The 27,655-nt window shown below is 34.3% G+C and overlaps 1 protein-coding gene across 4 annotated transcripts; it reads right to left on the bottom strand.

Annotated features, from left to right (window-relative positions):
* Positions 1-357: 357 nt before the first annotated feature.
* Positions 358-15,173, bottom strand: LOC132619057 (probable RNA-dependent RNA polymerase 1). Of its 4 annotated transcripts, none has more exons than XR_009574490.1 (6): positions 15,011-15,173; positions 12,848-13,390; positions 4,034-5,898; positions 2,656-2,806; positions 597-1,606; positions 358-444 (listed from the first exon to the last, which is right to left on the bottom strand). XR_009574490.1 is itself a non-coding variant. In XM_060334034.1 (5 exons), the coding sequence occupies exons 1-5, from the start codon at positions 14,931-14,933 to the stop codon at positions 788-790; spliced, it is 3,408 nt and encodes a 1,135-aa protein (XP_060190017.1). In that variant the 5' UTR covers positions 14,934-14,948; the 3' UTR covers positions 358-787. The 4 variants fall into 4 exon arrangements, 1 of the variants encoding a protein (XP_060190017.1); XR_009574489.1 differs by lacking the exon at positions 15,011-15,173 and adding an exon at positions 14,904-14,948; XR_009574491.1 differs by lacking the exon at positions 15,011-15,173 and having other exon boundaries at positions 12,848-13,408.
* Between the last annotated feature and the right edge of the window lie 12,482 nt (positions 15,174-27,655).

Raw genomic sequence — 27,655 nt, 5'->3', positions numbered from 1 at the left:
CCAAATAATCACCATAAGGATAATCTTCACAATCAGGGCAATAACAAGAAATATGGAGTCGACTAGCCTTTCAATACCAAACAGGTTAACAAAATAATTCCAGACTGGAAGGCTAGAAATTCACTGGAAAAAAAAAAAACACGACAAATATCTTCAGGCTGTTGATGATTGACAAACACTGTTGGAAAAACTAGGTCCCTTAACACAACATTCATAATATTATAACAAAGTGATCACGTGTCAAGCAGATGCTGAAGAACGAGGCAGTACTATCCTTGGAAAGTAATCAAACGTTTAATGGAACAAAATGAGTGACCACGCATCTAAATAGCAATATTCTGAAAGGGAAACCATCACTAAAATGCACAGCGAATTATTTCGATGGAATTCCTTTCTCTACAGGTATGAATTGAATCTTCTTAGGCCCTGATAAGGTAAGGAGCACTTTCTCAACTTTAAGTAGCACAAAAATCAGATTTACAACAAAGTCAACCAAGTTACACCACCACAATATACATTTAGCACTTTCTCAACTTTAAGTAGCACAAAAATCAGATTTACAACAAAGTCAACCAAGTTATACCACCACAATATACATTCTTGGTGAATTTCAGAACAAGAGTTTTTCCAATTCACGCTCAATAGTCACAAAGCACTATTGACAGAGTGATCTAAGTGTTTAGGCAAATAGGCATATTTTAAAGTATGTCCTTACATTATATCAATCATAGCAATTCTCGTACCTTTCTTACATTATATAGAACAGCTTAACACTTGCTTGGAAACCTTATATCAACTTCATGCGATTCAGCTGATGCCCGAGAGACGACAAATGCAGAACCGGCCTGTTACGTGCTTTCTCCTTCTTAATCTGGATCAGCTGGTCATAAACACACCAGGGAAAACTAATGAAATGATCTCTTTTCAACCCCTGATTGTAGCAACCCCAATATCTAGGATGATATGTAACGTGGTACCAAGCAGAAGCCTTTGCTAACATGTCATCTATATCACTACGCCTCTTGAACCACGTCCTTGCCTCCTTCCTCAAAGACCTCACAGCAACACCAATGGCCTCTGCATCTCTTCTGCGGTCAAAAGTTTTTGATGCCTTCATGATGCCACCACTAAGTATTTCAGCCTCCGTTTTTATGCCATAGTAGTCCATCAAATTACCAAGCTTGTTGTCATACTCAGTTTTGTAATCAAAAGCTTCGTCGATGTAATCTTCAAATCCATCAACTTCCAAATCAGCATCATATGATCGCCTGGCAACATCCCTTGTGAAGGTCGCGATAGAGCTAGACTGAGGTGCCTTATCCTTCACTTTCCTGAAAAGCTTGCCAATAACTCTTTCCGAGTAATACGTTTGCTTGTCTGGCTTTTCCATGAAGTCTGGGTATTCTTTAGGGCGCAACTGAGATGGTATTTCAGCAGGAACACCAGTCTTTGGAAAGTCAACAGCAATTGAAAAGAGCTGAGCAAGTTCTTTGCATGGATCACTCATGGCCATATCAGGTTCTCTGTCTGCAACTACGACATGTGCATTTGCTATGATTCCCAAGCTGTCATTCACAATATAGTTGGTGAAGTACTCTTCAACTTCCTGACAGTGGAAAAGGAGTTCCTCAGTACTTGTAATTGCATTACACATCATGAAGCTATGCAGAAGTGTTTTTTTTTTTTTGGGTTCTGTTATCCTAGTTTTCCAATAGCGAAGGGCAAAAATATGGTACTTTTGGCTACTTTTTATTCTTTCTTTCTTTTTGCTACTTCAGGTGGGAACTAAGGTGCAAAACGCCAATTCTCTGATAAAACTAGACAAGGTATTAATTTAATTTCACTAATTGTTTCTTGTTAAATATTTGCACATTAGAAATTTAAATAAGCATAATTTCAAAATTACAGTAAGCCAAGATCAATTATGAAGAACATGTAATTCTAAAAAAGCCAAGATCAATTATTAAGAACATGTAATTCTAAAACTATCTGTCAGTTGAGGTACTAGAGTAAAACAAATACTAACAATCCTAACTGACACACCAGACTAGATTCAACTGAATCTAAGTCTTGGAGAAGGTAATCTCAGCAATAGAATAAGTGGACTAATATGAAGCCTTGATAAAAGGCTTAATAATACATAGACATCCCCTCAAACTTGCCATCAAATTTCATTTAGACACTCGAACTATGGCTTGTTCTAATTGAGCGCCTGAACACATGATAAAGTGCTTTTCCGGTGAAAATTTTGGAATTTTGTTTAGCGCATCTCATTACGTAGATAAATTAGCCACTTAAAATATGTCACTTCCTTTAATTATATGAATTAATCTCAATAAGCCATAAAACCTCAGGCATTTTCCAATTGAAGATGAAGTGTATAACAAAAGGAGATAATATATTTTAAGTGGTTAATTTATCTACGCAACGGACACTTCAGATCACACGCAAAAGTTTTCAAAATTCGTCTAATAGGAACAATTTATCATGTGTGTCTTAGATGAATTTGCTAGCAAGTTTGAGGGGCTGTCTATGTATTAAGCCTTGATAAAATGGAAAGAATACTATCAAGACCATGCCAATTCTCCCAGTGATGCATCAGAAGCATGATATTTTTGGAAGTAAAACTAGTTAGTTGTTCGAAACTAGGGGTACCTCAATTGTGACGTCATGATCCAACTCTGTGCTGGGTGCTGGACTATAATCCATCGCCTGGACTTGCCTTGGCGGAATCAGGTCTTGATCCCAGCAAACAAAGTAGATATCCCCATCCAGATCACTCCCAGAACATTCATTTGGATGAGGTCTGTCATCAAAGTTTTAACACTGATTAACAATTCCATGAAAAAGGATAGAAAGAGTTCATAAGGATGGAAGCTAGTTTTACTAGAAAGAACAATTAATAAAGTTCACATTTGAAGACAAATTGAGAACATTCCAGATAGATGAAATACTGCGGAGTTATAGTTACAAAAAAAGTTGACCCCATAATTATATAAAGTTGCATCAGTTCCACAATCATCAGGGGCATATGTAGTTTCCTATGAAGAAACAGTAAAGACTATGTAGAATGTCATCCTTCCAGACTTCAACTCTGTGGAACTCATAACATATACTCCCTCCGTCACAATTTATGTGATATAGTTTGACTAGGCACGAAGTTTAAGAAAGAAAGGAAGACTTTTGAAACTTATGGTCTAAAACAAGCCATAGATATTTTGCGTGGTTGTAAATCATTTCATTATGGGTAAAAGAGAAAGTTTTAAGTTAAATTATTTCTACATATAGAAATGTATCATTCTTTTTGGGACAGACCAAAAAGGAAAGTGTGTCACATAAATTGGGACAAAGGGAGTACAATGAACCAATGGGGTTGAAAAATGAGAGGCGAGGGTGCATTGGTATGAATGATGTATTTTTTCAGAAAACATTTTTTGAAAAATTATTTCAGTCAGACCAAGCATACTGCGTAGGAAAGAGGCCAGCAGTAAATACTACTCCCTCCGTCCCAATTTATGTGATATAGTTTGACTGGGCACGTAATTTAAGAAATAAAGGAAGACTTTTGAATCTTGTGGTCTAAAATAAGCCAAAGATATTTGTGTGGTTATAGATCATCTCGTTAAGCGTAAAAGGTAAAGTTTAAAGTTAAATTGTTGTCAAATAAGGAAATGCGTCATTCTTTTTGGGACAAACTAAAAAGGAAAATGTATCACATAAATTGGGACAGAGGGAGTATAAAACAATAAAAATTCCACTTTCTTTTTCAGTGCAAACACAATGTAACTTCATAATGGTCATGTAAAGCTCAAAAATTTCGATTATATGCTTCTTTCCAGAATGAAATTCCATGACTATAGATTCCAAGTATAAGCCTCTTACAAGGGTAGGTGCATTTTATTTTTTAAGTTTTTTTGAATGCACTCATTAAAAGAAGTAACACGTTGATAGTTGGTAAGACCAGGCAAGAAATGGTAAATACTTCTATAAGATTGCATGTAAATCAAACAGTTCCAATGTAAAAAAAATTTACCTTTTTCCTTTCTGGGGAAATACAACACAATTTACCATGTGGTGCAATGCTGGAACATCTACAGCCCTTAAAACACGAATATCCCCAGGATGCAAGCATGGATTTTTTGCAACAACCACGTTTCCCTTGAGAAAGAAATTATAGTTGGCGGATCTACTGTCATTAAAAGGATGCAAATCTTCATAAAACTGTCTACGTCCAGCGCCAGTAAATTGAACAAAAACCTGACCATATTCCAAGGTTCTGGATTCATCCAGACATCCCATCATTGCTCTTCCATTTGGAATAAATATTTTTGTTTTAGTCCGCAAATCGAGCAACTTGGATGCCCGGAAAGCTTGCAGCATCATTGAAAGAAAGGGCTCCTCATCAGGCATATAACCACAATTTAGCATCCCCTTAAGAATATTAGTGTTCTCTCCAGGAGACATCAATTCCAAAGCCTCCTGTGCCTTGAAAGAATCATGCAACATAGCATCAAGCTCCTCTACGGCTTCATTTTGCTTCTGTTCGAGAACATAATCTTTCACCCCAAGTGTAGACAAGAGAGTAACCAGTTGACGATTAAGATAACAAGGCTGATATTTGCTCCATGCCAGGACATCTAACTTTATGTTGTTTGATTCATATTTCAGCATGCTTTTTCTCAAAGACAACTTCATTGATGAATATTGATCAACAGCCACAACACCTTTGTATCCGCCATAACGAATCTGGAAAGCAGATGGAGTATCTTGAAGGCCACATTTTGCGGCAACTCTACGAGCAAAGTCAGCAGATATTTTTCCAATTCCATCAGAAAAGACATAGTTGGTTCCATGAACCTTCACGTCAGAAATAAGTTCAATCTCATCCCTACCAACACTCAATGTCTCTCTGGAGGAACCAAAAGATTGACCAAGTCTGGCGGCATATTTTGCAACATTCCTGATCTGCTGAAAATCACCCATCCATGTTCTTATATCATTTGCAGTAAGTCCAGGTCTTGATGCAAACATCCACACTGAATTATCCCGCAACTGGCTCGATGAAAATGCAAGAAATTCAAATTTTTTATCACCAATTACAAAGCCATTCCGCAGAGTTGAGAGGATCCTCTCATAGATGTCTGTCCTGATACCATTTGCTTTTGGTAATAAGTCCGTAGAATACATTTTCTCCCACTCCTCATCAACAAAAGAAACTCGAAGAAAGTTATCTATGTCTTCAGAATAATTGCGCAGAACCCGATTGGAAACATTAACCTCTGGACCACAAAAATAAACTTTGCATGGTGTTACTAGGACCCTTCTTATGTACAGCAATCCGTCATCTAAAGTAATGAACGGAGATTTTGGAACTTGTTTACGCCTGAGATACTCATCATACTGCTCAGTGATCCACCTCACTGGATCATAACAGCACTCCTTTAAATAGTACATTTTCTCTAAGGCGTGCTCAATGCAAGCAATATTTCTCCTTTGAGGATCAACTAATCGGAAAAAGTAGACATTTAATGCTAGCCAGGGTATGCATCCATGCTGAACCATAGAACTAATTTTGAACAATATCTTGTAGGGCAACGCAATTTCTTCGGGGGGCTGGACAATGGGAACCAGAGCCAATTTTTGAGAGAAAGAAGAAGAGGTGAAACCAGTCTTCTGTAAAGTAATTTGGTTTTCACGTTCTGCATAGTAAAGGAAACTCTCACGAAAATTTGGAAGTTGAACGCCATTATGAAACTCCAAACATAAGCTAGAAGATAGCCCTATCCAATTAGCTGGACTGAAATCTGTTGTTCTCACCCACTGATCATCAGGAGTTTCCTTAAAGAAGCTATAACAGGATTCTTCAAGTCTCTTATAGATCCGAGGAGCACCAAATAACTAAATCATAGAAATTGAATGAACAAATCAATAATGAATCTTATTGTAGACCAACAATCTAACCAGAATTCAATTATATGAAGGGATATATTAACTGATGCAACTACACTTGTGAAGAAATTTAGCAAATACTGTAGAAAAGTTGCTTTCACATTCTTTAACTTAAAATATCATGAGAAAACAAGTCATTAAGTCTTGAAGCATGTGGACTTATGTATGTCAACTTACATAAATATGCAAGCGAGACGCTTGGTTTATTTAATTAACTAACGGTACCAAGCCCGTGTAGAGCACACACCAAAGTTTAACTGCTGTAATATCTTTGCCTAACATGTTTTTTTATCATCATGAAATTTTAGTTGTTAAATAAAAAATTTTAACTCGTTATCTGTGTTGGTGGAAGGTAGCAGGTAACTCCGTGGACTTCGTCGAGGTGCACGCAAGCTGGCCTGGATACCACGGTTATAGATTAAAAAACCTGTCAATGTTCTTTAATCGTTTTTCGAGTTTTCTTCTTTAATCAAAACTAAGCACGTAATAAAATTAAACTAAAGGGCTATGGAAATGGCCCTACTCTATGATACAAACTGCTTGCACCTAGTGATTATTTTGATGTTATTACAGAAATTCCGTAATTATTGAATGTACGATGAAAGAGCCATATTGATGTTAAATCTTATAACATACCTAGAGATTCCCTAATTATTTAGTGAAAAAAAAAAAAACTTAACTTGCAAAACTAAACTCCAAGTACTGATCGAACACTAAAAGAACTGTAAAGTGGCCTTTGTTTTTTAGCACGTTTCAAATGTGCAACCGTCCAAATCCATATTGTCAAACCAAGGATTTGCTATATATGCAGCAAAGTGAACAGACAAGTTGATTTTCAACTCTTGTTGATGTCATCAATGACATCATCAAGAGGTTAATCCTTTCTATAAATAGGTTGAAAATTCATCATTTGTTAGACACACCAACAAGAATTGTAAACTCAATCTTGTTTCTTTTTCTCTCCCCTTTTTTTTTTTATACTTGTGAGTATTTGTAAGAGAGTTAGTGTTGGGAAACACTTGTGTGAACCCTTCTTTGGAGTGATCTTGTGAGGTTATTCTTTTGGGATATTTTGGGTTAATTAGAGTATTATCTCTAATTTTGTACTCTCTATTGTACTCTTGTTTGGAATAGTAAAATTGCTCCTCTCCGCTTGTGGAAGTAGGTGGAAGTAGGTCACACCGACCGAACCACGTTAAATTTGTGTCTTCTTTATTTTCTTTACTTGTCATTATTATCAACTTCTATTGTCTTTGTAATTGTCATTACAACATTGTTTGGCTAAATTCCGCACTACTCGGGTTCCCGATCCTAACAAATTGGTATCAGAACCGGATCTAACCGGGTTAATTTCAGTAGCCAAAGATGACTGTAACAAAGACTTACGTTGAGAAATTTGACCGAAGAGCAAACTTCGGGATGTGGCAATTGAAGATGGAAGCTATCCTAATTTAGGATGGCTTAGATATAGCACTGGAAGGAAAGGAGAAAAAGCCACAGAGTATGACGGATCCCGAATTTGCCATCATAGACAAAAAGGCAAAATCAGGTATCATTTTAAATCTCTCAAATGAGATTTTACGTGAAGTTTCTGCAGAAACCACAGCCAAAAGCACGTGGGAAAAACTAAAAACCCTGTATATGAAGAGGATAGTGGAAAATAGACTTTACCTGAAGCAAAAGCTTTACACATTTCGTATGATTAAAGGTACTTTTATACTCTCACATCTTGATGCATTTGATTCCATTCTTACGAATTTGACCAATATTGATGCTGAAGTTAAAGGTGAGGATCAAGCCGTGTTATTGCTTATTTCCTTACCCCAGTCATTTAAGCATATAGGAGATACCATACTTTATGGAAAGGATAATATCTCTTATAGAGAAATCAAATCTATCTTGAAATCAAAAGAACAGATAGATAGAGATATTACTGGGGAAAGTAGTACATCCCACAGGGAAGGCTTGTTTGTAAGAGATAGATCTAATAAGAAAGAATCAAGTAATGAGAGGTCTAAATCAAGGTCAAAGTCTAGATATAGAAATGTTGTGTGCAAATATTGTCATAAGAAAGGTCATATTATTTCCGAATGCTATAAGTTAAAAAACAAAGAAGAGCATAAGGAAAAGAAAAATGAGCACCCAAATACTAACACCGCTGAAGCAAGTGTAGCTGCAGATGAGACCAAAGGAACAATATTTTTAGCTACTAACAATAGCTTTAAATCTAACAATGAGTGGATTTTAGATTCGGGTTGTTCTTATCATATGTGTCCCAATAGGGATATGTTTACCGCGTATGAATCTGTTGGAGACGGAGTTGTCTTGATGGGCAACAATGCTCTCTGCCAAGTTATTGGTAAAGGTACAATCCGAATCAGAATGCACGACGGTGTTGTGAGAACCCTCACCGATGTTAGGCATGTTCCTGACTTAAAAGAAAAATCTCATCTCATTGGGCACTCTAGAATCTCCTGGGTGCAAATACACAGGTGAAGGTGAAGTTCTAAAAGTCACCTTAGGTGCTGTTGTAGTCATGAAAGCATGCCGATCTGGTACATTGTACACTTTGTTGGGGATCCACTGTTACAGGTTCTGCTGCAGTTTCCACATCAAATCAAACTGATTCCGACATCACCAAATTGTGGCATATGCGATTGGGGCATATGAGCGAGAAAGGTCTTTCCATCCTCAACAAAAGAGGTCTTCTATGTGGACAAAGTACAAGAAATATGGAGTTCTGTGAACACTGTGTGTTCGGGAAGCAAAAAAGAGTCAGCTTCAAATCTCCGGCAATTCATCAAACAAAAGGTACTTTGGATTACATTCATTCAGGTCTTTGGGGTCCTTCTCGTACCCCGTCAAAAGGCGGTGCCAGGTAGATGCTAACTTTCATTGATGACTACTCAAGGAAAGTTTGGGTTTATTTCTTGAAAAATAAGAGTGATGTTTTCTTAACTTTCAAACAATGGAAAGTTTTGATTGAGAAGCAAACAGGAAAACAGGTCAAGCGGCTTAGAACAGATAATGGCTTGGAATTTTGTAATGATGAGTTCAACGAATTTTGCAAAAATGAAGGAATTGCTCGACATTGCACTGTGAGGATGACGCCTCAGCAAAATGGTGTTGCAAAAAGGATAAACAGAACTCTCTTGGAAAGAGTTCGTTGTATGATTTCAATTGCTGGGTTGACAAATGTCTTTTGGGCAGAGGCTATTGGTACAACTTGTTATATTGTTAATCGTGCTCCTTCTGCACCTTTGAACTTTAAGACTCCGAAGGAAATGTGGTCTGGTACTCCTGCTAATTATTCTGATTTAAAAAATTTTGGTTGTCCTGCGTACATACATGTGAATGACGGAAAATTAGAGCCAAGGGCTAAAAAGTGTATTTTCCTTGGATACTAGTATCCTGATCCCAAGTCACCAAAATTTATAATGAGCAGAGATGTAACCTTTGACGAACCCTCTATGTTACACCCCAGAAAAGAGTCTTCTAGTTCTTGTAACAAGAATAAAGAGCAGGGTATACATGATAGGTGGAGGTTGAGCTTGGCATTCCTTCTCAGCAAAGCTCATCAATTGTGGAATAAAATACAGTTGAAACTCCAGAAGTTGATCTAGAAGCTGAAGCTCAAGAAGTTGGACCAAATGAGTGTTCCATAGCCATACACAGACCAAGGAGACAAATTCAAAGACCAAGAAGGTATGGAAGATTATGTTGCATTTGCATTTTCAGTTGCACAGGAAACTACAGAAATTGGAGAACCATCAAATTATTCAGAAGCAGTTTCTGGTGCTGATCCAGCCAAGTGGTTGATTGCAATGAATGAAGAAATTGAATCTGTCCACAACAATGGTACTTGGTCTCTTGTGAAGCTGCCATCAGGAAAGAGAGTTGTTGGTTGCAAATGGGTCTTCAAGAAAAAGGATGGAATTCCAGGAGTTGAAGATGCAAGGTATAAGGCACGATTAGTTGCAAAGGGCTATAGTCAGGTACAAGGAGTTGATTTTAATGATATATTCTCACATGTTGTTAAACATAGCTCCATTCGTGTCTTGTTTGCCTTAGTTGCCATGTATGATTTGGAATTAGAACAGCTTGATGTTAAGACAACTTTCTTACATGGCGAACTGGAGGAAATTACATGCATCAACCCGAAGGTTTTGAGATTGAAGGAAAAGAAGATCATGTCTGTTTGCTGATGAAATCCTTGTACGGATTAAAGCAGTCTCCAAGACAATGGTACAAGAGGTTCGATTCTTTTATGTTGGGTCATGGTTATTTGAGGAGCATGTATGATAGTTGTGTTTATTTCCGGAAGTTAAATGGTGGTTCATTTGTTTACTTGTTGTTATATGTTGATGACATGCTCATTGCTGCTAAGGATTTGACAGAAATTCACAATTTGAAAAGTCAGCTGAAAAGTGAATTTGAAATGAAAGATTTGGGAGCAGCTAAGAAAATACTTGGCATGGAGATAAAAAGAGATCGAGGAGCCAACAGGCTATTCTTGACCCAGAAGAAGTACCTTGAAGAAGGTCTTGGAGAGGTTTGGCATGAAAAATGCTAAACCAATGAGTACTCCTCTTGCTGCTCATTTTAAGTTATCAGCTGCTCAATCACCGCAGTCAGAGGAGGTACCATATTCTAGTGCAGTTGGCAGTATTATATATGCGATGGTGTGCACACGTCCAGAATATTTCACAAGCAGTAAGTGTGGTAAGCCGGTATATGACTTGCACTGGTAAAGCACATTGGCAGGCTGTGAAGTGGATTCTCAGATACTTGCGAGGTACTTCAAACGCATGTTTGGAGTTTGAGAGAAATACTAACACTTTGGTTGGTTTTGTAGACTCTGATTATGCAGGTGATCTTGACAAAAGAAGAAGATCACTAACAGGCTACGTATTTTGCATTAGTGGTTGCGCTATCAGTTGGAAAGCTACATTACAACATGTAGCAGCTTTATCTACTACCGAAGCAGAATATATGGCAGTGACCGAGGCGATCAAAGAAGCTCTATGGTTTAAGGGTCTATTTACTGAACTAAGTTTAGACCAAGGTGATATAACCATTTTCTGTGATAGTCAAAGTGCCATTCACTTGACTAAAGATCAGATGTATCATGAGAGGACAAAGAATATCGATGTCAAGTATCACTTTATCCGTGAAACCATCGCTGAAGGAAAGGTCTCTGTTCAGAAGATCAACACCAGAGACAATCCTGCTGACATGTTTACGAAGCCTCTTCCAGTTGGCAAATTCAAGCTCTGCTTGAAATTGATTGCCGTTCATGAAGAATGATTTAGCCCATATGGGCTTTTGCGGAGTAGATGGAGCAAGATTTTATATCAGCTAAAAACTCGGCCGAGGTGGAGATTTGTAAAGTGGCCTTTGTTTTTTAGCATGTTTCAAATGTGCAACCGTCCAAATCCATATTGTCAAACCAAGGATTTGCTATATATGCAGCAAAGTGAACAGACAAGTTGATTTTCAACTCTTGTTGATGTCATCAAGAGGTTAATCCTTTCTATAAATAGGTTGAAAATTCATCATTTGTTAAACACACCAACAAGAATTGTAAACTCAATCTTGTTTCTTTTTCTCTCCCCTTTTTTTTTTATAATTGTGAGAGTTAATGTTGGGAAACCCTTGTGTGAACCCTTCTTTGGAGTGATCTTGTGAGGTTATTCTCTTGGGATATTTTGGGTTAATTAGAGTATTATCTCTAATTTTGTACTCTCTATTGTACTCTCGTTTGGTATAGTAAAATTGCTCCTCTCCGCTTGTGGTCGTAGGTCACACCGACCGAACCACGTTAAATTTGTGTCTTCTTTATTTTCTCTACTTGTCATTATTCTCAACTTCTATTGTCTTTGTGATTGTCTTTACAACATTGTTTGGCTAAATTCTGCACTACCCGGGTTCCCGATCATAACAAGAACACAATATGGTAAATTTGGATAAAAGCACATTACAGCCAACGAAATTAACAGAGTTTTAGTTGCCTTTTATATGGTTATTAGCAGTGACTGCTTTCATTTATGATTCATCAATAGATATATGAGTTGCTGCATTCTGTGTCGTGATGCAGCTAATGCAATGTGGCAATTCCTCAGTGCAAATAAGTTACAAGTACTGCAAACCAAAGAGGATAAAACAGTCAACACATCAAAAATTTAGAAAGAAGCTACAGTAACCCATCTATATCCACCAATGAGGAAGGACAACGAATACAAAAGTACAGAAAACGCCCTCCTAAGCTAAACAGAGAAAATAAAAGCACGTGATTTTGACTGAAGGCACAGCCTTTTATGACTCTTCCGTCTGATATCTGGACACTAGTAAAGTTTTAGCGTCTAATTGACATTTTGTGCCAACTTTGAGTGGCTATCTGCATACTTGGCCTAGATTGAAACTATCAATTTCCTACACTTTCAGACACAAAATAGCACAATATCAAAGCTCAAGAAATAGCTGCAAATTCTTGCTGTGTCATAGAGGCTTGTTAGATCTTTTTAATTTGGGATAGAGAACTTGTTAGAGTTTAGATCTTTGTCTCTGAAGCCAATGTTTAGCATATATTCTATGATTATTCATTAACCAGTGAAATCTTTGGCGTTTCTGACCACCGCCTTTTTACATACAGATTGCAAATAATATAGGCCCATACTCAGCGTCATCATCTGCTAGAAAGTTCTAAAACACTACGCAGCCTTATGTGCAAAGCTGGTACGCGTCTAACTTTTGCATGCATAACAGGAATACAGAAATGATTTTGCTGTGGACCAAAAAACAATACATGACGAAGAATTGTGTACCATTCAACCAACAATCAAATAGTCAGAAAGACCAGCACGGATGAAAAGAATAGCTAAAGGTTTGGAATAATTACCTGTATGAGGAGAAACTGAGCATTCTGACCATACGGATGATGAAGCACGACCTGCCATATATTTTCATATGAAAGCTGAAGTTTATAATCAACTGAACCACAAGATAAAAGGAAGTACATTCTCTTCAATCCAACGCCAAATTTAATTGAAACTTGTCTACTACTTCCCAACACTGCAAACTTGTCGTCTGATATCTGACATCCAAAATTCAAAGTTATGCCATCCGTCTGCTGCACATACGTCCTTGGTTGGACCATATCAGTTTTCATTTCCCAAGCCTTCAAATAAGAAGAGCCAAAATATAGCCTCGTACTAGCCAAATTGATGATAATATCCGCGCTTCTGCTGTTGGTAAATTGAACTCTGGCAAATGCTCTAGGTCCTCCTTTCGACTGTTTAACCTCCAATGCATACACAGTTCCATTTCCTGTATATTTCTCTAAGAATAACTTGACTGCTTCTGCGGACACAAGATAAGGGAATCCGAAAACCTGAATTGTCTTTCCCATATAGCCAAATTCTACTCTCAAAGCCTCTGAAGTCTACATACAAGTAAGAATACTTGTAAAGAACAAAGATAAACAACACTAAGGTAAAAGTTTTACTAGGTAAAACAATATTTATGCAGGATTATTGAGAACAAACCTATATTGTGAGACAAGAGAAATGTAGGTTTTTATACTACTAATGCAGTAAGATGTTAATGTAGTTGGCAAGTGTTCGGTGCATTTGCTATGGCTGTTGATCTGTAATCTAACCAAATAGGTCACACCAGAGAAGAAGAATAGACGGAAATCAACCTAATTAATTTGACGTATTTTTAGCTCAATTTCAGTCAATCATCTAGCTAAATGGGGAGTGTTTTACTTTTTCCAGTCTAGCAAATTACTGCCTTATCATATAAACTAACAATATCTAGTACTTTTACACTCTTTATATTGCTTTTTGCATAGATGACATAGGGTGTGTTTATATTTTCCAGTTTTGTCATGTTTGGCATGTTGCTCAGATCTTCAAAAATGTCGAGGGGTGCGTGCGGATTCTCCAAAAGTAGTGCGTTTTTGGAGAATCCGACACGGGTGCGGCGACATTTTTATAGAGTCCAAGCAACATAGTTTTTTTCTAACATAGTTTTGGTTGGTCAAAATGTTTGGAAAACATGTTTCATAAGTGACATTCCAAGTTCATTGTGTCCTCCCCAAAGTTACTCGGACTCTTCACTTTCGGTGCCACACCCTGTCGACACGACGTGGGTGTGGGTGTGTGTGGGGGATCCGTATCCGATCTGGTCAACCAATTTTGGATACTTTGACCGAGATCGACAGAGAAATCCCGCATAGATTCATTGATTTATGTAATCTAAACAAAAGCTAAGGTGAAATTAAAGAAAATGGAATACCTTGTATATAGAAATTTCTATGTCACTCCTTTTCCTTTTATCTCCTTGCGAGATTCTCCTCAAGTTTTCCACATAATATCTCATAATTTAGGTTTTATAACTCTATTTTTAGATATTTGAATTATTTTTAGCCGAATCCCCGCACCTGTACCCGTACTTGGAACCGTATCCCCGAATCTTAAAATTTAGATCATGAAGGATCCGCACCCGTATTGGACACCCACACCCAAGTCCGAGCAACTTAAGTCCTCCCCAACCACCCAATGCCCCCAACCCCCACCTCTTTACCATCCCATCCCCCGCCAACCCCGAATCCCCACTCTCCACCCCATCCCACCCCCATAGTGTTTTGCAATATTTTGTTGCTTACTCACCGAGCACTAGAAAATAAGTAATAAGCCCACTTATTTTCCTAGAAAATAGTTTCCAAGAAAACATTTTCCTTCCTACTGAACACACACCCATAGTCTAGTTTTTTCTTTTCTTTTTTCAAGATCACTTTTGCTTCTTTATTCTCCCATTAAGGAACTTTACTAAAATTTTACCAACCATGATCATATCAGACTCACAAAACCCTGAAAAACCATTCAAACAACTCAAATTTCAAACAAGAAAAACAAAAAGAAGGCCCAAGAAACAGTCAAGAAAACACTTACCCAACAACATATAACATAATTCAAACACATAATATTAACAATAACAATGATGATGATCAAGAACTGAATCAAAGCTAAATTCTACATGGGTATTTGAAGAGACTTACTATACAAGCTTAACTATACTACTAGTAGTTGCAGAAACTGAAGCACACCAGTTCTTTGGGGAGTGATGGTCAATTTTATAGTCAATTGTTTTCTAAGGAAAGAATATTTCTTTTTGTGTCTTTATATCATGCACGTTGCTTTCAGAGTATTAAATTGAACAGGGTACAATAATTGTGAATTGTCTTTTCCTTTTATCTTTTTCTTCTTTTTTTTTTCAACAAGGCACAATGATTCAATTGTGAAAACTTTGGGATTTATTGACCTGTTTGCTGATGTATTGAAACTTACGTGAGACACCCAATAGATTAAGTCATCTAAGACTACCATAGTCTATAGCCCGTTTGGATATTAAAATGAAAAATTAAAATAACATTTGGTTATATATTAGATTGATTTTTAAATTATTTTTTGCAGATGAGTTTCAAATTTTAAGACGTGGTTTGACAAGTTTTTAAAAATATCTTCCACGTTCTTTAATTTTTCCACTTTCTTTGCAACGGCTAGTTCTTGTTCTCTCTCTTCAACGACAATTTTTATTGGCACAATTTTATTGCAACGTCGGTTCATTCTCTATATAATTCGGAGTTAATTCCTTATATGGTCATTCAATTTATGAAAATTACCTATTAAAGTTATTTATTTTAGGACAATGAAGTCACCCAACTATTATTATCTGACTCAAAAAATAAAAATACCTATTTAACATGTCATGTCATATTTAAAACTTTTTTCTAAAGATAAAATTCATTTACATCATATCCTTGGCACCCGTTTAACCCACCCAAGAAGAAAATGATTAAGTACTTGACGAATAAGCTTCGTCTCTATATTTGACCTATTTTCAACCCTTCAATGCCGAAAATAGAAAGAAGTCATTCTGCATGGGCTAATAAGAAAATAGGTTCACACAAATTGAAACGGAGAGAGTATTTGTTACGAGGGGCAAAAATTAAAGTTCAGCACAAAATGGGGACAAAAGTGCCAATGACCCTACAATAATAGTGTTTTCTTTATTTCTCAGTACAATGATTCAATTGCGAAAACTTTGGATTCGTTTAAATGTTTGCTGATGTATCTACTTACGTAAGAAACCCAATCGGTTAAGTCATCTAAGACTATAGGGCCCGTTTGGACAGGAATATTTTTTTTTTCAAAAAACAAATTTTAAAATATTATACATTAGATTAGACTGATTTTTCAAAAAAGAATATTTCTTTTATGTCTTTTTATCATATTAGGTTGCTTTCAAAGTATTAAATCGAATAGGGTACAATAATTGCAGCTCTCTTTTTTGGAAGAAATTGTACGATTTGCTCTTCAAATCAGTATTTTAAAAGGCGGGGGCGTAAGGCGGGACGTTTTACATACGCCTCGAGGCACGGGGCGTAAGCCCCATGGGTATTTAATTTTTAGTATTTCTTAAAATAATATAATTACAATAAATATTTTTAAATAGGTAAAATTACATAAAAAAATAAAAGAAAACTGTAAATAAATGAAATATATATATATATATATATATATATATATATGTGTGTGTGTGTGTGTGTGTGTGAGCGCGCGCGCGCTTGATCCTCACAAAAAAAATTATCAAAGCCCATTATACACCGCTTATAACTTATAATTATATATAACATGATTTTACAAGTATAAACAATACAATGAAATAAAAGCTATTATGAAATGCAAAACAATTCTAACATTTTAACTTTCAAACACGGAAAAAAACACAGTTTCTTAAAACACTATTACTATCATACTATTCATTTTATCTCCCTATAAGCAAATAAACAATAAAATTTATCAATATTACAATTAAAACATAACTTCTTCATGAACAAAAAATAAAATTATATGATAATTCTGATACATAGGACTTATGACCAATGACAAGTGAAAATGTACAATTCCGCTATGTGTTTTTTTTTTTTTTTAAATAAGTGATATTCACCCTTACGACGTTTTCAAATAGTAAATATCCAATACTACGACTTGTTATATGAGTTACACCCAATCTTCTATTTCTATAGATGAAAAACTATTAAGTATCATTATTTTGTTAAACAATTATGAGGGTGAATGATTTTAATTAAGAAATTTAAAATATAATTTGTGTAAGAACTGTTAGGCGAGCCCTGGGCGTTGGGCGTTAGGCGTGTTTAAGGCGTACGGTTGGGCGCTTAGGGCGTAAGCCTCATAGGAACTAAGCCCCGCACGTTAGCCCCAGGACGTTTTGTCACTGCCCTGCCCCGAGGCGAGCCCCGAGGTGAGTCCTGACACTGCCTTTTAAAACAATGCTTCAAATGCGTTGATTTTTATTTTTTATCCTTTAAATAGGCTAGTCTTTAAATTTTGTCCTTTGGTTGAACTTTATGCCTTGGCACAAGTTTCTTAAGCACATAGGACATAACTTGTGGATTATTATTACGTGAACATTTAAACTTTTGCCCTACATTATTGTTTGCATAAAAAGATATCGTTAAATATTAACGTTTCGGAGTCTTTAGACATGACTAATCTTTGACCAAAATATGAAAAAATAGCAAAAATATAAACGATCAGGGTTGGAAAATGTATAACTCCCTTAACGCAAGAAATTCCTACGTTAAAGGACCTTTAACACAACAACTTGTTGCATTAAAGGAGTTAACCGTGTCGTTACGATTAACTCTTTAACGCAACAATTAAAGATCCGCACAAAACAGGGACAAAAGTGCCAATGACCCTACAATAATAGTGTTTTCTTTTGTTTCTCAACAAGGTACAATGATTCAATTGCGAAAACTTTGGATTTGTTTAAATGTTTGCTGATGTATTGAGACTTATGTAAGACACCCAATCAATTGTCATCTAAAACTAAAGTGCCAGATTGGATATGAATTTTATTTTTCACATTTGGTTATACATTGGATTTATTTAACCGTGCCTCACACCCCTGCTTCTTAAAACATTGAAATGAAGCAATGTCCAAAAATAAGGCATACCCTCGGGAGCTCAAACAAGGATGGCATCCTGACATTCACTCATGAAAAGCCAATGCTATTTTGAAGTATCTATATCTTATATATATATATATATATATATATATATATATATATATATATATATATATATATATACACACATATATATATATAAAAGCAGGACATAAAGCCGCTAACGTGACACTCTCTTCTAGGATTTGTATTTCTCTTTTTTCTCAGATTTTTGGCCTTTCTCTCTTTTTCCTATTTATGTTCTTCTAAAAAAGAAAAAGTCACTTCTTTCCAGGAAGAACCAAAACCCACTTCTTCGAAAATTTCCAACAGCCACGTCTCTTCGTTACCTTACATAATTAAACCTCATTTATTCAATTCATCATTATATTATTACCCCAAAATAAATGTAGCTTGCTCCTTTGGCAAGAGTTCCACCGCCTTAAGCAGTGGGAAGAAATGAAGAATGTTTCTTCAACAAAGTGAAAAATCCACTCCTTTCGCGATGGAGGACTGAGGTTAGTACGAGGCTTTCTATTTCTTTCATTTTCATCTATGCCTTTCATTTTTTTAACACAAGAAACAAAATGTTGTAATCATTCAAATTTTTCATGTTTTTGATGCGTCTGTTTACAGAATGGTGAAGTCTACACTCATAATAGCGGTGGAACACTTCACATGGATATCGGTCATCGGTTTTAGATGCGCTAAATTTCTAATCGAAACGATAAGATATAGTTTAGTATTATTCAGCAGTTACCAGTGGGTTATCGATCCATCTATCGGTTAAAATAATAACCAAATCATAGAGCATCGTAAAAAGGCTATTAGTTACCTATGTTAAGGAGTGGCAATCTAAACAAAAGCATTAGTTTTTTTTTTTTTTTTTTTTTTTAATTTGGACTCAATCCAGTCAGGATCCTCTTTACTCTATTTATCTCTTTCTCTTAACCTTTGTTCTTAATAACTCTCTTCTTTAACCACACCCGGACATGGCCAACATTTCATCTTTTATATATATATATATATATATATATATATATATGGCCAGCAATCACATTTTTGTTTTTTCTCAAGTTTTTGTCTTTTCTTCTAATATTTCTTGTTAAATAAACAATCATCCATTCCAAAAGAAATAATGTATGTAACTACTTTCGTAATGAGCATAATAGAACAATTATTGTTGTAACAAATGATCTCTCAGAATTCTATAGGGATTGAAACGGCTGCAACGTGCAATCTTCCTCTTCACACCCATCTTTTATCCCATTTTTTTCTTCATAATTACTTTGCGTATGTTGTTGATAACTACCGGTAAGCAATGAAAAAAAAAATCTGAACAAGCTACTAAGATGTGTCTGATTAAGAGAAAATAATTTGATGGAGTATAGCCGATACACGATGATGATTGGAGCAATGTAGCGACCGCTTTTATATACGAGTGCTATTTTCACTTGATTCTTTAGTATTTCTTTTAGGCTCTCTTTTATTGTGTAACATCTCGTTAACACTCATTTTATTTTATTTTATTTTGAGAAAAGTTGTCTGTTGAATTTAGAGGGTGGTGATGAAAATAATAGAATGGTAGTAGGATGATCTATTTGAAGGAAAAAGAGGATTTATATTGGTGTTTGCCATCAACGTGGTTTTATTTTCAATCAACTTGGTTAGTTAAAAAGGATAACATTTTCTAAATTTTCTAAGTCAGAGTAACAGAAGGAAAAAAAGAGGATGAAAGGAGGGAAGACTAAATAAAGGAAACTGAAATGTTAGGGAGGGGATGAAAAATGAAAAGGAAACCTAAAAAAAAACTTTCAGTTTGACAACTGGTACTCCAGGTTCAATCGTTGAAGAAGGCAATATCTTTCTTCTTTTATTCTTTTCTATACTCTGATTATCATTTTTCTTTTTTCTTTTTAAAATTTCAAGAGAGGAGAAATCTTGTATTCAAGACATATTTAACTTGTAATCGAAAAGGACATTCAAAAATTGGATTTCTACTAAGCTTTACTTTATCTTATTAATTGTTTATTTTGATACTGCTTAAATCTTTTTTAATTAGATAAAATCTTAATAAGCTTTATTCGTAATAAATAATTAATCATATGTGATTTAGAAGTATTTGCTCTAAATAGACCAAATTCACATTTTCTGGTTTAATTGTTGTTTTTGTATTTATGATTTATTCACTAGATCAGGCTGGTTTACGAGTTAATCCAAACACATGTTATCTTTCCAACATTTACTTTCTCATATAAATGGAAAGAAAATATCTAAATTCATGATTAGCTGTTGGTCTTTTTAGAAATTTTCTAATATTTTAATTACCGCACGAAGCGCTAGTAGTTTTACTAGTATAATATAATATAATATAATGGTAGGCATAAACAAAGTGATGTGGCACCTCTCTATGTCTAACAATTGCATTTATCTTTTATCTCCTTTTTTTTTTTGGAAAATTTCTCCCTTTTTCTGCATTTTTTGGTTCATTTCTCCTATTAACTAATGGATTATTAATAAAGGTCTCCTTAAGCCCAATTAAGCGTTGCAATCAAATGCAACAAAGCTCAATAAAACCTGAACCAGCCAACGTTTAGAACCCCTTTATTGCTAATTTAAATCTGTTTGCATTCAATTTAATAACTCAAATACGTTAGTTTTCATTTCATGTGATGTTACTAATTCCTTTGGTTACTATAAATACCAAAGCGAATTTTTTCACTGCATAACATTCTTCCTTTTACATTCCATAACTTTCTTATCAATTCTTCATTATTATAATTCTGCTCCTTTTCATTTGAAATTCTTCTTACAAAAACTTTTTTTTCTTCCCATTATTGATGTTTCTGCCAATATTATTGATCTTATTTACTATTTTTTATTTGTTAGAAAGTGCAGGAATGGCATATGGACTTAGTTGTAAGAAATATTCGGCAAATTCAAGCTTGAAGATTACGCTATCGTTAGCTATGTATCAATTTTTTGTTAATCTTTTTGTTTGTTTCAAGCTTGTACGTAGTTATAGTTTGAATTCAAAGGTAATAATTTTATGTATAAATGCCCTATTGTAGATTTTAGGAATAATTGTATTAATTTCATATTGGATTTTGGTTATTCTTTCATTATTTATAAATAAATAAATAAATAAGATGAGTATGATTTTCTGCATGATCCCAAAACAAATGAGATCTTTAGAAAGTATAGGTATTTCTTTCATCTCAACATAATTGATATGATTCATAGAAAAATAAAATAAAGAAATAATATATATATATATATATATATATATATATGGTAGGAGTAAGGTCCGAGGGTCTATATATCTGAAACAACCTCTCTACCTCCCATGGTAGGGGTAAGGTTTGCATACACTCTACCCTCCCCAAACCCACTTGTGGGATTATATTACACTGGGTGTATATATATGTTATATATATACGGTAGGGGTAAGGTCCGAGGGTCTAAATATCGGAAACAACCTCTCTACCTCCCATGGTAGGGGTAAGGTTTGCGTACACTCTACCCTCCCCAAACCCCGCTTGTGGAATTACACTGGGTATGTTGTTGTTGTTGTTGTTATATGTGCATGATTTAAGATAATTAGATTGTAAATCCTTTAAAACTAAAAATAAATAAATTAATAATTGGATGAATTAAAATTTAAAATAGTAACAATCGTCACTTGAGCTGTACAAATAAATCAAATTATGTTTATTGAACAAGTAGGATGATGTGATTTTGACGTTTTAGCTTTCAAAATTGATATGTTATTTTGTATATTTTTTTTTAATTTTCAAAGAGGGTGAAAAAGGAAATAAAATATATAAGCTAAAAGAGATTTACGAAAAAGACGATGAAGATAGAGAATTATAACTAAGATTATTTATGAAGGGTTTTTTGGACTAATCATTTTAAATTTAACATAAATTATGAAAAATATAACAAAAAGTCAATAAAGAGAGAACTGATTTTTGAAGATTTCCATAAAAATTAGCAAAGAGAGAATGGAAAGTTGACTTGGTTATATAATTATGAACACGAGAAAGAAATAAAAATAATAAAATCTAAAAATACAAGCAAAAGTGAAGAAAAGCAAAAGTAAGAGAGAAAAGATGAGAACTGAAAAAATAACGTTTGGAATGAATATAAGGAAGGGGTGCAATTGCATGAGAGAAATATCAACATGGGACACACAATAGAAAATTAAAAAGATAAGCAAATAAAGGATAAATCAAGAAGAAAATTTGCATAAAGGGTAAAATAATTTCTTTTAACGTAAAAAGAATTAGAGTTTAGGTAATGAGAATATGATCAGATGAAAAACTTCTTTTTCGTTGCTTTTATCTTTGTTAAATTCCTAAAAAGATTGAAAACAAAGTTCTTAAAGATAGTTACGATAGAAATCTTAAGAAAATAATTGAGATGGGATGATCAAAATCAAGTGTTTACAACTATTACCTTTTTATTTAGAAATGTGTATATTTTTGTAGAAATGTGACTGCATTCGTAGTGTTATTTTTAAATATTCCGGCTTTAGAGAAAGAATTACATTGTCAATCTCTTACTAGTTTTTACACTTTTTCCCATGAGTTCTTAATAATTTTCAGAAGTGAGAATGGTAACATATAGTATTAAATATGATAAAGAAAAGGAATCGCTACTTTGAAATGGTATTAGAATGATCTACTAGTTCAATTATCGAAGTTTACATCAGAAGCGTTCTCAAGTTTTTTTTTTTTTTTTTTTTTGAAAAAAATATAGGCAGAATAGATCAGGAGCCCCCTAAACTTGGCGATTTTTATTCAGTGCAGACATGAACTTTACATTGGTCTAGTTATTGCCTTAACTTGACAATATGATAGGCACGACCCCTGTACGCTGACAATCCATGGACGTGGGACACACGCGCTGCCATATAAATTTTTTCATCCATGTGGTATTTTTTTAAGGATAAAATATATATATTTTTTGACCTTTTTAACTTCACCAATTTTTAAATCATCATTTTCGGGCCAAATATGTATAAAAAAAACCTGAAACAACAATATTTTGCCTATAATTTTTGTATTTGACTAAGAATAATGATATTCTAATCAAGTTATTTTTATATATTTGACCACGAAAAGAAGAAATACATAATTAGAACAAATAATCATTGCATCTAAAAAAGAAATAAAAATAAATAAATAGAATCTCAACCAAATATTTTACAAATTGGAACAAAAAAATAATGCACAATTGAAATAATTATAAGTAGTCATTGCATGAGAATAAAAATACACAGATTTTGTAGAAAATACACCGTCTAAGCTTTATTATTTTTGCTAAACCTTCTTTTATTTGGCTAAAATAAAAATAGTTTCAACTATATTTTGTAGATTTGGATCCAAAAAAGAAAAAAGAAAAAAAAACATAGTTGAAATGAATAATCATCATATCTAAAAAAACACATTTGAGATAAAATATGCAATGTATACTAAGAAAAAATAAAAAGAAATTCAATTTGAACAAATAAATCATTATATTGATTATGTGGCAATTAGCAGTTGAAAAATCCCGAAGCTGATTCTTTTTTCACCCTTCCACGCTCCTAAAAGAGAGTGTATTCACGCTCTTTGCCACATCAACGTCTAGGGGGGGTCGAGACTATTATATTATGAAGTTCGGGATGTGTGTGTGTGAGGGGGGGGGGGGGGGGGGGGAGGATAGTTAAGCCAACGCATAATTTAAGTGTACATTAAATAAAGGCTTACTCAAATGACTACCTTATTGTAGCTTCCTACCATTTGTAGCTACCTTTTTAAATATTACCATTTGTAGCTACATTTTGGCAAAATAGTGCATGTTTTCGCGTGTATTTGTTGCCAACAAATACATGAGAACAAGGTAAAAAAAAACATGATCCTTGATTTTAGCCTTTAACGGTGGAGCTATTAAATTAGATATTAATATATATTTTAGTGATTTTTTTTTATGTATTTTAGTGATTTTTTTTTTTATGTATTTTACTTTTTTTTTTGAAGTATTTCAGTGGCTTTTTTTTATGTATTTCAAATAAATTATGTACATTCCAACTACTATGAAGCCAAATATATTCAAATTTTCGTGTATTTGAATGGATTTCAACATATACATTCAGATACAAGACCAAAAAATTCAAATACATGACAAATACATTAAAAAAAATATGTGTTTGGCTATTAATAAAATACACTAAAAAATGCACTCAAAAAATACAAAGACAAATACATTCAAAAACAGTGTATTTGTGAGATGTAGATTTTTGAATGTATTTGTATTTGACTTTTAACAAATACACATGGCCAGATCTTAGACACTACCACCACAAAAAAACCCTAATCTCTCCAACACCACCAAAATCTTAATCTGAGACACCACCACCACCAAAAACCCAAATCTTTCCATCACCAACAAAACCCTAATCTCTCCACCTCTATGTCATCTTCTCCGCCGCCATCTCAAAATCAGTCCATCACCGCCGCCACCAACAATGCACACGGTCAGATCTGCGCCATCGCCTCACCGGATAGAGTGAAAAGAGAGAGAGAGGGGTGAGCACAGAGGGAGACGGAGAAGAGAGAGAGGGGCGGCGGAGAGAGAGAGAGGGGTGAGCACAAAGGGAGAGGGAGAAGAGAGAGGGGGGCGGTGCGGCCATGGTGGTGGTGGTTGAGAGATTTTTTAGGGTTTTGAGAAATAAAAAATCTGAAATGGGTAGTGATTGAGAAAAAAGAAAGATATATGTGTTTGAATATGTATTTTTTGATATAGCTATCATTTGTAATTTAAAAAAGTTAATTAGCTACTAAATATAATTAAATAAAAGGGTAGTTAATATTAATAATTAGGTCTTAAAAGAAGCTACAATGAGTAAAAATTCCTTAAATAAAAGATGTAAGTTCAGGAGTTCCAAGCCATTCTACCAAATATATAAGCTAGTTAGTTGCTAACTTAACAAATTAACTATAATTAGGCATCTGATCAAACAGTTTAATCTAAGATATATATTGCCCCAATACAAATTAAATAGGCGCTTCGGATAAATTTGAGATGTACTATGTACTAAAATATGTCAATGCAGCAAGCAGGCATAGTAGTACTATATATCAGGTACTCTGGGGTCCATACCAAATACGTGTGCCTATAATGAAAGATTTGGCTGTTAATGTTTCTTGGAGCCAAAGGATGAATATGTGGTGGAGAATTATACATAAAATTTCCCATTTTCTTTATGTACTTGGGCTCCAAGTTTGGTCTCTTGTAGAAGAGTAGTATTCTAAGGAGGCGTTTTATGAGATTATGAAAAGTGTTAAATTTCTCACATAGTGATATTATATTGCTCAGTTTGAGTATTATACTTTTTACATTAAAAGTACTTGATGACTTGTACGCCCTTGTTCTTGTAATTTGCAGTGACTAATGCTCCTGTTGATATTATTTTCCAACAACTCAACTAATTAAACCACTCAATCATGTAACTAATTAATAAATGACATCTCGTTTAGGCTCTACGTATTTAAGACTTATACTAATTAAATAATTTCCTAAGTACACGTGAAAAGAATGTATTTCACTAATCTATGTATCTAATACCATTTAAATTTAACTAGATGTTTGTCCTATTTGGGCATGAAAAAAATTAGAACATATAAACAAGTAGCGAGTAAAATTATTAAATCGAGTAGCAAATAAATAATTAAACCAGAGTATAGCAAATAAAACAATTAAAACGTTTATCTGCAAATGTGCTATTCAGTGAAGAGAAGGGCACTGCATGATAACAGAAGGAACAGATTTCTGAGCTAAACAATTTGACTAATAAATGGTAGATATCCTAATTTAAACTCTACGTTACATGGAAAGTTATCAAACGTTTAATGGAACAAAATGAGCGAACATGCATACAAATGGCAATATTCTGAAAGGGAAAACCATCACTAAAATGCACAGCGGATTATTTCGATGGAATCCCTTTCTCTACAGGTATGAATTGAATCTTCTTAGGCCCTAATAAGGTAAGGAGCACTTTCTCACCTTTAAGTAGCACAAAAATCTTATGTGAGAGTCATGTATTGCTATTCTAGTCAATTCGTTATTGGTAATGCAAAGTTAAAGTTTCTTTGTGGGTTCTTTTTCTTACTCATCTTTTTTCAAACATGAAGTGCAAATGTCCCTCATTGGTGGAAAGTCTTTCCTTCCTCTTTATATTGAACTAGTAAATTTATCCGCGCTTTGCGCGGTTGAATAAAACATAAATTTATTCAACTAATTTTTTTTTTAATTTTTCACCCGGTGTCTGGTACCCGCATTGGAGCCCGACTATATCCGAATTCGCCGCCTAGGTCTCATTCGAATGAAAACGCCCCCTACCAAAGATTTTTCCGTACTTAGAGCTCGAACATGAGACCTATGATTAAGAGATGAGCAGTTCATATGCTGCACCACATCTAACTAATGATAACATACTACTGTATATTCAACTAACCCACTAATGTTGTAATCTGTTTGTAATTGGGAACATTCTCATCAAATGCAATATCTACTGCGTACTTTAAACAAAGACCAAAACAAACTGATCTTAGGTTCAAAGAAACATTAAATATTGAGGAAAAGCAACAACGAAAAAAGATCAAATTGAATAAAAGGTTGTTTTTTCAAATTGTTTATTCAATTTGAAAGGATATTTCCTTTCCATTACTGATTGTTGCAAGTATTCACTCACCACTGCACAAAAACGGAATCTTTACTACATATCACTGACATTATAAACCGCTTTCACGACTTCGATCCCGTGGAAAAAATGCGCAATCTCTGATCATTATTGTAATCCCGTGAGTCAAACCCTTCTTTACTCTTTCAAGAGCACTCTTAAATTAAAATGAGTAATCAAAAAACGATGATATAATTAACATTAAAAAGAAAAAAGTATTACGAAATGATAAGCAAACCACTATTCTTTTATTATGAGAATGAAGAGGATCATAATCGGTCATATCAATATAATATGTTTTCTTTTATGATAATGTGTTTAGATATAATATGCACTGCTATATATATATATATATATATATATATATATATATATATATATATATATATATATATATATATATATATATATATATGCGCGCTCGTGTTACCAAATTACCGAGGCTTTAGGATAGCACACACAAGTTATTTGTACAGTCATATGCCATTATTAAATTTAGATTGATTGTGGCTTGATATAAGAGTGAAAAAAGTTAATTCAACAAATAGTGAAAAAACAAAAGGAAAAAATACATTAAAATAAAATCCAATAAGAAACTTTAAAGCATAGATAAGCAAAGGGGAGTGGGGGCAAATAAATCTCCATGGATAATGTTTAGGTAGTACATGTTATGCTTTATACTTCATGCAAGCGAAAATGCCAGTGGCATCTCATGGCTCATGTAGTCAAATAATCGACATTGGAACCTGAATATTAAGTCAAGCACCTAATACCAAGCCAAGTAAGTACCGTCACCACTTTATGATTCCCTTAATAGCTGTTATGAACAAATTAAAAGAGAATAGCGTAATTAAGCATATAAATGAAGTGAGAAAAAAAAAATTAAGAAAAAGACAACTCGTCAATTGAGAAGTAATAACAATAAAAAGAATTAACAATTA

The sequence above is a fragment of the Lycium barbarum genome, chromosome 11 (assembly GCF_019175385.1).
Source record: "Lycium barbarum isolate Lr01 chromosome 11, ASM1917538v2, whole genome shotgun sequence".
NCBI classification, from domain to species: Eukaryota; Viridiplantae; Streptophyta; class Magnoliopsida; order Solanales; family Solanaceae; genus Lycium; species Lycium barbarum.
This window is presented reverse-complemented; position numbering and strand designations above follow the sequence as displayed.